At 46.0% G+C, this 15,828-nt stretch overlaps 1 protein-coding gene across 8 annotated transcripts in view; it reads left to right on the forward strand.

Annotated features, from left to right (window-relative positions):
- The window catches only part of nfixa (nuclear factor I/Xa), a 113,518-nt gene that overhangs the window by 11,650 nt on the left and 86,040 nt on the right, over nt 1-15,828 (forward strand). The window contains exon 1 of one of the 8 annotated variants that reach the window (XM_031871928.1): nt 612-835. The exons of the other annotated variants lie outside the window; for them this stretch is intronic. Coding sequence (XP_031727788.1) covers nt 809-835 — 27 coding nt within the window. The 5' untranslated portion in view covers nt 612-808. Of the gene's footprint in view, nt 1-611; nt 836-15,828 lie in introns of those variants that run through there. 8 annotated transcript variants of the gene reach the window in all.

Raw genomic sequence — 15,828 nt, forward strand, 5'->3', positions numbered from 1 at the left:
AGATAGATAGATAGATAGATAGACAGACAGACAGATATATAGAGATAGATAGATAGATAGATAGATAGATAGACAGACAGACAGACAGATATATAGAGATAGATAGATAGATAGATAGATACAATCTGTATTATCAACACCAGATGAAGTAAAAATGCAGCAAGTTTATGACTAAATGTTTTGTTGCAATAGAGGGAAAGAACAGAACAACCATTCCTTCACACAGAAAAACAGCACAGTTCATAGATCCATAGATCCAGAACTCACTGCAGAACTGTATACGCCCAGGTGTGAATATTACAGATATCCCATAGGAATGTAATAAAACACCATACAACTCGATGAGGTGACTGAACTCACCATCGAGCACCACATGCGCACTATAAACCCCCCCCCCGTAGGGATACCGTGTCTCGTGCGATTCCCTCTCAGGGAGTTTTTTCAGCGAGGCGCTGATTCTGTTTAAAAGAAGAAGAAAAAACTATCAGTCGATGATCATTTTAAACACAGTTATAGGTTTGAGTCGATCCGAAAGCGAAGCGGGGAGAGCCAGCGAGAGAGAGAGAGAGAGAGAGAGAGAGAGAGAGAGAGAGAGAGAGAGAGAGAGAGAGAGAGTTAGAGCGCGAGAGAACGAGCGAGGGAGGGAGGGCGAGCAGAAACTTTCCTCTAAAGTTAGTGGAGCTTTCACTGTGAGTGAGGCGGGGTTACAGCCTGGACTGAGCCACAGCGGCTTTGCAATGCGGCACCGCAGCGAACCTCCATCCAACTTTACTATCAACAACTTCAATTTTCATCTCTAGACACAACCATGTACTCCCCTTACTGCTTGACACAGGTATGGAAAAAGAAATCCGCCGTTTTGCCATGCTCTTCTTCTTTGCTTTTTATTTTCCGGTATGGTGCGCCTCCGGTTTGTTTCTACTGTATGCGGTTACAGTGTTGTGTTGTCCGCCGTGCTGCTGCTGCCGCTACTGCTTGTCATTTGTTGCGTTTTAAGGACCTTTTGTTTTTTTTTTTTGTTTTTCTCCGGCTCTGCTCTCTTTCCCCGATAGTGTTTAACCTCGCTCTCTCTCCCTCTCTCTCGCGCGCGCTCCCTCTCTCCCCCGTTCTTTTTTTTCTTCTTTTTTTGTAATGGCACTCCTCCAACGGGCTTTCTCGTGCGTCTTATTGCGCATGGTTTTGGAGAGAAAATGGCGCTTCTCCCAAATGTATTTAATATAAAAACGGAGGCTGGAGAAAGGGGAAGAAGCGCTCGGTGCACTGACAGTTGGTGACTTATTCCGGCCGCCCTGAGGCAGTAATCGGCTTCATCGGTGAATATAATAAAGCACGAATCGGGTGTGAATGTGGCTCGTTGAGTCGCGGTACACTTTATTTTGAGGGTTTCCGACGTGCGGCCGTTAACGGAGGTCTGCCGGTCTATCAGCGCCGGGGGCCTTTAGGGTCGCCGCTATAGCTACAAATCCACGACTGTCCCTCATGTGGTTTGTTCCACTTTACCAGCCTCATTTAGGGAAATAACATTTTGTGGGGTTTTTTAAGGGGGGAGGGGGGGGGGGGGGGTTCTAAAGACGACAGAGGGTGGTGGGCGGATGTTGTGTGGACAGATCGAGCTGCATGGCTGCAGTATGATTCTTTTTTTTTTTTTTACCTGTGTGGCGTTAAAGAAAGCACAGCATGCTTTTAACCCTAAAATAAATCTGTCTTTATGTTGTGCGTATTTCATCCAGAGTTTGGAGTAACGGTTCAGATAAGCGGTGTATGCATGTGTCAGTTTTGTCTTTAAGCAACACTATAAAATGTATTATACAAATAGCATATCTTGTTTGAATATGCAGCTTTTTTTGTAATTTTTTTTGTAATTAAATGCACAATGATGGACTCCGTTTTGACCTTTTGCGGCCTCATCCCACAATACGCACTTCTGGCTCTATACAGAAATATTTTCATCAGCTGAAAGACAGGGCTCACCCTTTAGATGTATTATATATATATTACTATAAATAATCTTTAAATGATTGATGCATATACACAATATAAATACTGGGCCTGGAAGCAGGTTTGATGCAAGTGAGATGTTGCTTATTTCTTTCTTCACACTAAGGATATATATTTTCTTGATGTGCTGAATATGCCTCGTTTTTCAGTGTGTAAATACGTTGATCTGTAAACCAATAGCTCACAACAGCAAAGGTCAAGTCATAAATGACCTTTATTGATCAAATAAAATTTGTAACTTTTTTTCTGTGCTGTTCGCGAGTAAACATTTAAATGTATTGTTTTGAACTCGTTCCCGGACGCAGACATTTAGTGCAGTCACTGCAGAGTTAACGCGAGAGCTGCAGGAGCGCCGGGGCTTCAGCTGCAGGCCGCAGCGGGTCCGGTTTTCCCTCTCCTCCGCTCGGCTTATCACACCAAACAGCAGCTCTAAAGGTCAACTTCACGTGTCAGTATTTTACCACCAAAAGCCTTTTAAAGATTAAGTTGAACACGACCTTTTAATATCACTGATTATCAGAAGGCACTGTTGTGTGGGTGTGTGTGTGTGTGTGTGTGTGTGTGTGTGTGTGTGTGTGTGTGAGATCACGAGCTTGAGTTAAAAATAATCATCAGAAGCATGCACCATAACACATTAATTTACAGATGTGAGGTGGTTTTTGCATGAAGAAGTCCCAGCTGTTCAGCTTCAGGCCTGCAGGTGAAATGTGTCAGCGTTTGCAGTCAGAGGTCACGGACTCCTCTCCGTTTCAGAGTCACGCTGTTTTGCATTGATGTGCTGTGGGATAATATATTTGTATTATTATATATTATAGGCTACTAAATATATTTAGTTTGAGATTATATTACACTCATATGTATATATTATGTCGTGGGATAAAGGAGTACATATTCTGTTCCTTAAACTGAGGAGTTCCGTGGAGAACGTGCAGGATTCCTGCTCGGTGTTATTTCAGGCCGTGACCAAACCCCTCTAAGATTTTCTCGGAGTTCACAAATACAAGAACGGCAGTGCTCAAATGTAAAATGATATTTCATCACGTTTTTGTTAAAATAGGCTCCTGCAACAACATCGTACATCACTTTAAAAAGATGCTTCTCTCTCTCTTTCCTTACCATTTTTGTTCCTCTGTGTTCCCTCGCGACTTCTCCGGCGTCTGTGAGCTTGAAACAGTCTATTTGATTTGTTTTGTAAAATAAGTCCAACCAGCCCTGCTGCATATTTAGCACAGATCATTTTCCAAGCCGGGCGGTCTGAGGCAGAGGTCCGCATCGAGTTTCCTCTTTCTTTCCATTAATTAAAATGAATTGGCAGCAGATCCTCCCGCGCGGGCGCCTCGCACGGACGCGTGCTGCCCATATGCGCGATACATATTGATCCGCTCGCTGTTTTTTTTTGTTTTTTTTTGCGTTCTACGCTGTCGGACATCAAGCGCGGCTGATTTGCTCGCCTTCTCTCTCGTCTCCTCGAGAACTTGTGTCCGTTTTTAAGGAATACTAACGCAGCAGTAACAAAAAAAGTGACATTTAACACCTGTAATACTCGACTGGTTTATCCGCCTTTCATTCGCTTTAATACTGTTTTACTGATCTGCGGTCTGTTTGTTGTTTTTCTTTATGTATCCAAACACACGCACACACACACACACACACACACACACACGTGCATCAAATGTATACTTGCACCCATATTAAAGCCCCCGTCGTCCATAAAGTCTGTGCTCGTGTAGCCTAAATAATTCAGAAACCACGGAAAACACGCGAAACGGGTGTAAACAATCTACAATGTATTATTAATGCTGGTAAAAGCTTTGCTGGAACGGTCCGGTAGGTGACGGACCCGATCAGCCAAAAAAAGTGGTTGCCAGACAGCACAAAGAGTTTTTATTTTTTTAAATTTTTTTTTCCGTGGCATTGTTTCACATCCCTGTGACGGATACGCATTTGCACATTAAAGTTTTACCGCGCTTGTGAGGTCGCGGAGGCGTCGTTGAATTCAAACTTTTATGCGCTGCGTTTTTGTGAAATCAATTATTTCAGACCCCAGTTAAGTCCCGCTCATCCAAACGAGAGGCGGGCTGCTAATGTAGGACCGCGGAGCCGTCTCACAAACACTGCCAACTTTCGAAAAGCTTTGCTGCGAACTCGAGAGGTGCGTTAACACTGCGCGCGAGACTCGTTTAACTATTTCCCCGCACAGATCACACACGCAAAAAACCCCAAAAAACTTTTAGCCTATTCGCTTGCTCGATTCTTGCTCATATGAGAGATTCGTGTCCAATTATTTACAGTTCTAAAGTGTTTTTTTCATCAAGATTTGGAGATCAATTAAGTCCTTGAAATTCACTCAGCCCTGTGCAGATTGGCAAAGCACTTGAAAGCATGCATTGAAAGCTATACTGTAGCCATGCCATATAGCCATAGCAACAGAAACCCAAAAAAGAAAAAGTGGAGGTTTTGTAGTCAGTATCTTTGGTGATGGAGATAAAGGCACTTATCATTTACAAACGGAGGATGCATAAAGTCTGTGTGGCAATATGTGTAAAGCCCACGCAAGCAGTTTCAGTCTATTCAGTAAAAAGTCAACATTCAAGGCCTGAGTCCACACCAGGCCTTCAGCTGTGTGTGCGTGTGTGTGCGCGTGTTCCTTACCGTAGCCCCGTTTGGGGCCGGTGGCTCTCCTGCGTCAACCCTCGGTTCCGGTTTCACCAGGACGGGACGGCGTCGTCCGTGGCGCTGATGTAAGCCGAGGTGGGCCTGCACGATCTGGTAACGTACAAAAGCCGTGCTGGCATCACTTTGCACCACACACACACACACACACACACACACACACATTGATCCTGCTCACACAGAGCTTGTCGGTAGGCACAGCACAGGCAGCAGAGAAGAGGTCTGCCGTATAGTGGACTGTAGGCAGCGGTTAAAAGTGGCAGGCGGGCCCGGCAGTGGGTTGCAGGCAGAACCTAGGGGTACATTGTATTCTTTTTACTTATTCATCCCTTCTGCTGGAGGCAGACCAGGTCCACCTTACACTGCTTGGCCCCCGTGAGTGAGAGCTGGTAGGCAGGGACGGAGGACGGAGTGCAGGGAAGTGGGAAAATGGCACAACATGTCCACGTCAGTTAAGCAGCGCCTGAATACATTTTGATTACATGGAGAGACAAACAAAGACAACTTGTAGTTGTGGGAGGTTTTGAATAAGCTATAAATCAAGTTGATCTCTTGTTCAAATGTTTGAAATCATGTTTGTCAAGAGTGTGCACAAATGAAATATTAAATTTAGCTTTGTAGCATTTTGAAAATTTCGCTATGGCAGCACCTGTAAGGCCCCCTAAGCAAAACCATGAGATAGCTTGCGGACTGTCCTCCTCTGCCTCTGTGTGTGTGTGTGTGTGTGTGTGTGTGATTGTGGTCTTGGAGGTGAGTTAAATCCAGCACCGTGGTGCTCGGCTCATCCCTTATCTGCACAGTCTTCCTGACCGCCCAGAGAAAATGGATTCATCATGCTTAACCGAGGCACTTGGCACAACAGGGTAATAGGTGGTTGTCCCCTGGATGGATGGGCGTGTGTTTGTGTTGGATATGTGTGTGTCCATGTGAATATGTGTACCCCCCCACACACACACACCTACCACCCCCTTGTCCTCTGCCTCCTAGTGTGGATTAGGTTTAAGCTGATCTGTGGCCGGTGGAGGCAGGCGGCGCCTATAGCGCTCTTGTGTTGCTCTGTGATATAGTTTGGTTTACCGGGCCACACGGCACATGCATGTACACACACACACACAAGCGATAACACGCACTCATCTGAAATCAGGCTGAACACTCACGTATGTTACAGACAGATAGACGGGCATGTGGTGGAGGAGCAGCAGCTGAATCACTTCAGTGTGCTGCTCACAGCATCTCCTAATGAGGGTAGAAAGTTCTCAATAAAAAAAGTTGTTGCAATGCTTTCTACCGAATATAATTTAATAGTTTTGGCAGGGGGTAAGAATCAGGTGCGATTGACCGATAATTGCACGTCACCCCCGTTTTCTCAGGTTTGAGAGTCAAAGGTGCGACAGCTATCAGTCATTCAAAGTGAAGAGACTTCAGTCTGCCAGAGAGCGATGAGAAGCTGGAAAACGCGAGGAACCCGCGAGGAATTGAGGGGCGCGAGAAAGACGCATGGCGCCAAAGAGCTGCGTTCCTCCCGCAGCTGCCGGGGACAGACTCCCCTTCACCTTCATCCCGCTCCTCTTCCTCCACCGCTCCCCTCCACCTCCTCAATTAGCTCCCTTTAAAAGAGAAGTAACGGTTAGCGAGAGATCCGCATTGTTCCAGGGTGAGCTGTGGTTGTTCTTGTTGTTGTTGTTTGTCTCTCCCTCTCCCCCCCCCCCCCCCTCTCTCTTTCTCTATCTCCATCCCCCTCCTCTGTCGCCCGTTGGTGTGTTTTTCGCTCGTTTTGATTTTCTCAGAGGCTTTTTCTTTTTTTCTGTGGGGGTAACCCCACTGAATGGGACAATGCAGCCTAGCGTGAAATTAAAGCTCTTAGTTAGTTTGGAGTTGCTCAAAAGAGGATTTTACACATGCATGCATTCATACACCCTCCCATATGCTATAGATATAGCTAATTAGAGGAAGTACACTCTATGTCGAGCATCAAGAGCCCAATTAAAAGAGTAGGGGGAAACCTCGGCGTGCAAGATCTAGGCCAAATCGTCTCCGTGAATGCAATCCCCGCGCCTTGCGTGTGAACAGTGCGTCTGCCTTCCTAATCCAGGCGGGAGAAATATGGGCACGACTGATATGAGAAGCCCAAGTTTCATTAACATATGCACGTCACGTACTCGGTGAGTAAATCAAGAAAGAAAGCAGTCGGATTGATCGTCCCCGACAGGCGAGCGTCTGATTCAAAACAGATTGAGCTGCTCTTGCCGACTCTTCCAAGTTTGGTTTTGGAAGTAGTCTTCGAACGAAATGTCTGTCATGCATGCACATTAGAGTTTTTTGTTGTTCCCGTCAAAGGACATTTATTTGTGCAATTTCACACTGCAACGTTGGAGGCTGACGGCTGTTTAGCTTTGTCAAATGTGTTTCCATGCTGCTTAAGAATATTTCAGCTAAAAAGCAGTAACTTCCGCATGTGCAGCTTAACCGAGGTGTTGGCTGTGTCTTTAAAGGGACAGTTCACCCCAAAATCCTACAAATATGTATTGTTCCTCTCACCTGTAGTGCTATTTATCGATCTCGTGTGAGTTGCCTATAGTTTTGGAGATGATTTCTGGAAAGAGACATTGCTGTTGATTTTTTCAAATGTATTTTTTATTTTTTTTGGCGCTTTGAGCTCCACAAGCAGAGCGCCATATAGTCCCATTATATTAGAGAGAAAGCAGACATCTCTACGGCCGATACCTACAAAACTGGGCGATTCACACCAAAACAATCTAGATTGATAAATAGCACTGCAGGTAAGAGGAAAAATGTGTATTTTTAATTTTAGGGTGAACTTTCCCTTTAAAGTGTAGGTGACGGAAATACAAAGGGCAGACTGTATAGCCACGACACCCAACTGTGTTGAACGGACTATAAGGTCATTTATTTTTTGCTTGCGCTGTGTGTGTGTGTGTGTGTGTGTGTGTATGAGACAAAGACAGACCGATATAGAGCAGCAGCAGTCCACATCGCCTGAGTGGTACGAGTGATAGCTGAAATATCCACCAGACCGAACAGATGTATCTGATACCTGATGCACAAGCACCAACAATCTTTACGATCGAGTGACACGCACTCGCATGCTTCTGTTCAGCCCTATTTCCTCAAGTTAAACTACCGGTCATGGAGGCCTGCAGTCCCGGCAAGGTAGCCAGCGAATCCAGTTAGTGAGTCAGACTTTGTGGAACAAAGTGTGCTGCTCCCTGATCCCCCCTCTCTCTCTCTCTCTCTCTCTCTCTCTCTCTCTCTCTCTCTCTCTCTCTCTCTCTCTCTCTCTCTCTCTCTCCCCCACTCCCTCCCATTGAGAGCGCTGGCAGCCTGCCAGGGGTGGAAAAATCTATAAGCCATTGCGTAATATACCATATCTTTACCTTGGTTGAACCCTGCACAAGATCCACAGCTGTGTGAGAGCACAAACACAGAAATGAGTGCCTCTGTGTGTGTGTGTGTGTGTGTGTGTGTGTGTGTGTGTGTGTGTGTGAGACAGGGACAGACAGACATAGAGGAGAGAGAGAGAGACATACACAGAGTGGCTTCTTTGTGGCTAGTTTTCAGTGCGCAACCTCGTATAAACAGTATCACACCACTTTGATCAAATGCTGCCGGCAAAATATTTTCCCGGGGCAAGAGCGTGAAGTTTGCATCACCTTTTTTTTTTGCGCCAAGAGGAAAGAAAGCTGAGGCTGTAAGAATGTGTCCATTTTAGAGGCGATGGATGTTTAAAAAAAAGAAATCAAATTAACTTCATGTTTTGCTTGAATGATATATAAGCTCCGTGGCAATGCCACAGTGCTTCCAAAGCCAGTGGCATAAGTAACATTGTTCTCCAGGCGTATCCTTAGAATGTCGCTACCGGGCCTCTCGTGTTGGAAACACCTCTTCCATCTTTTCTATTTTCACCAGAATCGTAGTTTCGATGTGTTTGGCGCAGAGTTCGCGTCGGCGTCCGAGCACCTGAAGCCCCTTCGGGAGCTTTGAGTGTATTTTTTTTGTTGAGCGTTTTATTGTAGGCCGCTGTCTTTTTAAAACTAGTATTTCGATGCTGTAGGTTCCTGTGTGTCCTCTCTGTAGTGGCTCTGACCTCACACCGAGTATGCAGTATGTCGAGCCGCACAAAAGAAGTTGTGTGTGGATCCCTGCATGATAATCTAAATGACATTGTCGAATCAGTTAATTTAATATGATCCACTGATATGAGCCAGTGATATTGGCCATCCGAGTATCGCGCGCTCGGTCGGATTCGTTTTGAACGGCGGTGATTATTATTAAACGGTCTGTAATGACTACTGATAATCCCCACATGCAGTCCAGAGCACCCTTGGATTTGCTGGGAGGCATTTGTTTGTTAATGCACCAGTGAAACCTAAAAATACATGCAGATGTGTGTGGGACAAAACCGCAAACTCAACTGAGATCCCTGCCATTGTTTTAGCTCATGCTCGTGCTTCATTTGTATTTATTTTTTGTACTGGCTCGCTTGTGGAAATTTTTCTCAACAAACGTGCACAGAACCCCCCCCCGTGTGCACTTCAACTTTCCTCACCCTGCAGCTACACAGTGTCGAGGGTCAAACTGTGTTAGTGTGGTGATGGTGGTTTGGAATGGGAGGGGGGCAGGCAGCTGTATGAGGGAGGTAAAGCTTCAGTAAAAAAGTTGGGTGGCTGAGGGATACAGCCTAATTCTTCACCTCATGTACTGCATATGTATTTGTGAGTGTGTGTTGTGTGTTGTGTGAACGTGTGCAAGGCGGACCGCTGATATGTTTGTGTTTATTGACTCAGAGAGACGGGCCGTGGCTGCGCACACAGCGGTGTACGGGTGGCAGGGGTCCAGGCTTTGGGGAAAACGTGTGTGTTTAAAGTACACACAGGCCTAATTATGCTGATTTAAGCATTCTTGCGGTCCTCCCTCTGGCTTGTGGTGAGTTAACTGGCACAGGGGCGTCCAGCAGAGAGAGAGGGGGGGGGGGTTACAGAAGACAGAAAGTGAGGCTCAATAAAGACATTTTTTTTAAAAGAAGAGGAAAGAAGGAGGAAAAGATTGTGGTAGGACACAACACAGTGAGATTGACTACGCAGAGATACATGTCGTCCCAGGACGCCCGGTGAAGCAGAGGAAAAACACACACTGCCGTCAAACTTCCCGGCAGGTTTTTTCCCTCCTGGTGGTTGAGAGCGCGCCCGCGCTTCATATTTATTTTTGTATTCAGATGTTATGGATGTTAATTCCTTTTTGCTCCGGGAAAAGGGACGGCCTTTTCCCGGAGCAAGAGGAATTAATACTGTTTGAACGCTCTCTGCGGAGTCTAAAAGGAGGGATTTTTTGAAATGGAGTCTGGGAGGTTTATAAGTTAAAAACCTGACCACCGCTAAACAAACAAACTAGGGATGATTAAAAGCTGACCCTTGTTTGTTGACTCTCTGCTCTCCTGTGGGCCTGTGGGTGTGCACCTGTCTGCTGTCATTTCACGAGCGTGCATGTACCAGGCGGTTCACTGTGGTTTGTGTGCAGAAGGCGGACGACATTAGGGACATGAAAGAGCAAAATAAGGCAACTGTACAGGTGAGTCTAACTGAGACGAATGAAACGGGTCTGAGTATACGTTCTCACCCCATCTCGTCACATACTGACGCTTGTTCTACCCGAGTGTTGTTATCCGAGCCCCTCCTTGCTTTGTTGACGTAGACGGGCCAACTGTGCGTTCCTTTAGTGCACGTGCCCCACTGGCTAGCTCACGGGGCGTCGCTCTGCACTGCGCTCATACGGCTGTTTTGTCGCGGAAGCGTTGCATCCACCATCCTGTTCCCCCCTTTAGGTAAACACCGTTAACTCTGACGGCACTTTTGCTGCAGTTTGCACTGTTAGCGCTGCTAGCACCGTTAGCTTCCAGCCGTCGGCATGTAGAGAGCCGTTGAGAGGTGTCAGAAATGCTCCCAATCTTGTTTAAAGCACCTTTAAAATAAGGACGTAAACTAAGTAAAATAAAAATAATGTAAAATGAGCATTTCATAATGACAAATTTTTGTCACGGAAAAAACAACAACAAAAAAACAAAGCTAGCAACTTTTGAGGCAAAGTGTTTCCCTGCATGTGTGTGTGTGTGTGTCTAGGGATTCCGGTACCTCTGCATTATGACTTTGTGGCCTACACAATATCCAAAACACCACGCTAACACTAAACAGTGCATTAAAGGCCTGCACAGGTTCCCCTCATGCGACTATAGCGAGCAGAGCAGAGATTGATGAGGCTGGCCGGTGTGCGTTCTTTCACGCAGGTGATAAAATCCTGCTGGAGAGGCAGGCAGGGCTGCTCAGTGTCTCCAGGTTCATGAGACGGGATCAACCAACACACCAGAGCTCACATGTGCTCCCATCTGCAATATGCTCTCACTTTCCTTACACTTCATTCCTGTCTTTTTTTCTTCTTCTCTCTTTCCAACTCTTTCTCCAAACCTCCCCTCTATTTTGCCTTTAAAAAAATATCTTATCTCCGCCTGCTTTTCGCTGTCTCCCTCTCTCCCCATCCCTCAGCTCTCCTTCAATACGTCTTTTACTTCCACCGTCTCTTTCTCCGTTTCTACCTCATTCTTTTCCAGCCCCCCCATCCTCTCTTTTCGTTCCCCTCAGGAAGAAACACAGTCTTATCTGGGATATGTTGGATTTGGTGAGCTTAAAAGCCACTTTACTAACTCCCTGTCTACCACTCCTGAGAACAGCACACTATCTAAAACAGTTCCACCACTCGCTCGGCTTTGTCTGCTGGAATGCTGCTCATCGGGCTACTTCTTACTCCCTCATGGCCTCTTAATGCTAATCCTTCACCTGACTCTCTATCTTCTAGACCGCCACCCTCCTCTCCCTCCTCCCTTCCTCCCTCCGCTTCTTCTCCGACAAAAAATGCCTGATACACACGCATCGGGTTTCTTCGGTGATGTGAAGGAATGCTAATGTATCATAACCATATTACAGTACTTAAAGGAGGCAAATGGTGCCAAGTGCTATCTAGAGAATCAAATCTCTGCAGCAAGAGCTTTTCTCTCCTCTTCAGATTGAGCGTTCCCGTTTAGATTTTTCCTCTCTGGAAACACAGAAAGTCTAAACAATGGGAGTTGTTGTATGCAATAATGCAATTTCTCCAGGAATTGGAAAGCCAGCCTAAATAAAGACGCGGCCAAATCCAATTTTGCATCTGATTTATTTTAGTGTTTTTTTTTCTTTTTTCGGGCAGCCGAAGAGCTTGAATATTGCCCAAAACATTTCCCTATATGAGGTTCTTCTTTGTGTGTGTGAATCAATTCCGGTTTTGCATACAGCACTGTTAGTCATTCGGTTGTGACGGTTTAGAAAATGATTGTTTGTAAGCGCTCAAATGCTGTACTGATATTCAGATGACAAAATATTTATTCAAACGCTTAAAGAGTGTAACCAAATGATGAGTGTAAATCCAGTAGCAGTCCGAACAGGAAATGATCAGGTGGGGGGGGATTTGGGGGCATGCCCTCTCTGGCGTGTGGCAGGCAGACTGCAGTGAGAGGGATTTGCTGGTTTTATTATTAGGGCCTGTGTGTGTTGTTGATGGAGCGGCTCCATCCATGTTGACTCACAGAGAGACAGCGGTGATGGCTACACTGAGCATGGGTGTCAGGCTTGGCTGATGACTCCTACTCCCTGTACAGCACTGCAAAGGCAAACCCTTTTGTATGTATGTGTGTGTGTGTGTGTGTGTGTGTCTGCGTTTCGAGTGGATGTGTGCGTGTGCGGACCACACCGCGTGTGCGTCTTTCAGTCCTGACAGCCAAGAAGCCTCAGCAGCATCTGACGTGGCAGCTCTTGCTGCTTTCCGTCCAGCTCGCTCTCCTTCTGGCTCCCTTCTCTGTGATACTATCTTTTCATACAATCACATGTTTATAAATGGAGACTGACTGGTATTTCATACCAGCCCGGAGTCGATAAACACTGTTCTATTCGCTGCAAAAAACGACATGGCACAAGTAGATTTAGTGCAGTTAGGAAATGGCTTTTTTTTTTTCTTCATCAATGAGACAACAGTGATTTTCGCAGTTTGCTGTGTCTTCAAAAAAAAATCTTTTATTGTTGCTAGGCAACCACCGAATGACTGCTAGCATTAGCTTAACACAAACCATAAACGGTATGCTGCCTAATAGTTAATAGTACAGTTTAAATTAACAACCCAGAAATTAAATTAGCGCAGTGATTTGCCTCCTGCTGTTTTCTCTTCAGATCACTGTAAGGGTTGGTGAAGTCATGTAGCTCAGGATGTCCAGCAAAAGTCACCACAATGAGGGAAAAACGCTAAGTTTAAATGTTTTTTTCAACTCGAGGCGTTCAGGGCGCTCCTGCAAAAACGCATGCGCATAGAGTGGAAAACCGCGAGGCGCTCAGCAGTATGTTAACAAAAATAGCAAGGCCTACAAGGGAACATTTGGTCACACATATACAATATTGCTCTTTCATTTCTCAGCACGATTGCAAGGGATTTCAAGGTAACTAGGGCCAATATAACACACGAACTATCAATTCACCAAATAAAAGCTATTAAGTCGTTACTCATAAGCAGATATTGTTGTTGTTTGAATTTGATAGTAGCTGTTGTACTGAAGAAATGAGAGTTAAGATAACTGCCCTTCTCTCACACATTTTCTTATAATGTTTACAATAAAATGCATCACGTTCTAAATCCAGCACTAAACTAATCTGAAGCTCGGATCGGCACTCCTTTTTTCTCTCCCATGCCTGTTTGTGAGGTGCCTTTTTTATGGAGGTGGGCTCCCTCCGTTTTATGTCCCCTCTGAGGACATGTACTTATGGCTGTCTGCCTGTGGTGCTGTGGTGCTCCTGAGGTCTGTGCGAGGCGGTAGTTTAGGCCCGGGGAAGTCAGCACGCGTGGTCACGGAGGAGATAACTGCGCACACTCTCTCCCAGAGGCGCCCGTCTGCACCGGGTGTCTGCCTGTCCCCTTGCTTTGTTTGAGGACACAACTTAAAAAAAAAAGGAAAATATGGTTTTGGAGTATAAAAGTTTCAGATATGATTTCGTTGTGTGTGTTTGTCCTTGTGTGTTTACGTGTGGTTGTTAGGGCTCTTTGTCTCTCGCCTCGCATGTGTTTTTGCATGTGGCCTCTGTGTCTTTTCCGGCCTGGCATGGTGCTTGCCCTACAGGGAATGCCACTCAAAATGGGCAGAGCGACCTTTAACCCCCCCTCCCAGAGTTGCTGCCGCGCTTTAACCTAAACTCTGTCAAGCGCAGCAGAGATTAAGACCCGGCTCCGAGGACGCCATTTGGAGCGGACACCTTCTAACCCCGCCGGGATCAGAGTGGCATAGGAAGCCACTCGGAGCAGCCACCCACTCTTAACCCCTGACACTACCAACTCGCAGCGCAGACAAGGCAGAGTGCACAGGCAAAGGCCCAGCTCATATCATGCCACAGGGAGCGGGCACCGTTTAACCCTCGCAGTGCCAACTCAGCAAAGGGGCCAAACTCCAGCTCACACGATAAGCAGAGTTAAACACGCAAGCTTCAGTGTTCCTGATAGGGCGTTCGCTGGTGCGGAAATAGGATGCTAATGTCAAAGAGTCGGCTGCCCATCGACAAAGTAGCTTAACCCATTTGCGGTGTTATAATTCTAAACGATAAATTGTGGTGAGCAGGCTGAGATGTTCTGTTGTTTTTCTTATCGAGCACTCGCTTTTATTCGTTTGAGGTTTTTCGAAGGTCACAGATTAAGCCACTTTTATTTTTGTACATGGAACTATATGGAGGTTAAATGACTTGTGGAGATTTGACTGAAGTAATTTGATAAATTAAACCCCATCAATAATTCTGTTGTGTCCCCACAAATGTCACCTCTTTAGGGAACTAAGGAAACAGCCATGTTTGCAGACTGAAAACCACAGAGTATGAGTTGCAACAGTAGGTTGTAAAAGGGTGTCATAAAGCCATGTGTCACCTAATCTCATCTCGCAGTTATTAATCCTTCAATCAGCAAGATTGCGATCAGATCCGCTTCACCCACAGCTCGTGAATTAGCTTTGCTCTGCGAAGTTGGAACATAGATATCCCGCCGTACGTAAATGGCGTGACTGCAACTCTTGTATTTTTTACTTTTATAATCCTGCTTTTAAAGGACTGTTGTTGTGCTTCACTGGCTCCCTGCTCAACAATAAAGGAAGCAATCAATCACGCAAAAAATAGGGAATAAATTCACAGTGAAGGTATGGATAAACGTGCCAACTGGCTTCTTGCAAATTATACATTTAACACAACGTTGACAGATGATATCATGATTATACAAACTGCAACAGTTAATAAAAAGTGTAATTTATAGACAATATGCTTTGCCTTTAAGGGAAGCACCAGTCAATGAGTGTGTGTGTGTGAGAGAGAAAGAGATAGAAGAAAAGAAGAGAGAAAAGGAGAGAGAGGGCGAGGGGAGTTTCTGCACTTGTCTGTCTGGCCGTGGAAGGAGTGCACAAGTTTAAGTCTGGGTGAGTCAAGCTGTGTGTGAGAGAGAGAGAGAGAGAGAGAGAGAGAGAGAGAGAGAGAGAGAGAGAGAGAGAGAGAGAGAGGGGCAGCGAGACGAGGAGGGGAGCTCCACCGTGAAAGGAGTGAGGGGGAGCAGAGTGAGAGATGCTAGGAGATGGATAGAGATAGAGAGACGGATGGCTGAAGTGCAACGACAATATGGAGCACAGGAAAAGGGAGAAAAAAAGTGTTGGAGAGAGATACAGAGAGAGAGAGAGAGAGAAGGGTTGCAGAGTAAGAGGTGAAAGAAATAAAAGAAGAAATGGAGGAGTAGGTGATGGTGGTGTTGAGGGGGAAGGGGGAGAATGAATGTGTGAGTCGGGCAAGTGGTGAAGCATTTGCATAAAGGGTGAGGGCACTCTGCCCGGCTTTTGGGGAGAGAGAGGTTGGCATCTCGCCTTGCCGACTGGCAGAACGAGGACTGGGGAGGAATAAAAGAATGAAGGGTGGGGGTGGGAGGGGAGTGAAGCGAAAGAGTGCGCAAGAGAAAGTCTCTCAATAGTGCATCTCTTGTGCTGCGAGGAGACGCAGGCCTTGGCCGCCGTCGCAGCGAGGGCATGGGAGGGAGGCGAGTATCGGGTTTCATTAT

The sequence above is a fragment of the Anarrhichthys ocellatus genome, unplaced genomic scaffold, assembly GCF_004355925.1.
Source record: "Anarrhichthys ocellatus isolate YVR2014 unplaced genomic scaffold, GSC_Weel_1.0 scaffold61, whole genome shotgun sequence".
Taxonomy (NCBI): domain Eukaryota; kingdom Metazoa; phylum Chordata; class Actinopteri; order Perciformes; family Anarhichadidae; genus Anarrhichthys; species Anarrhichthys ocellatus.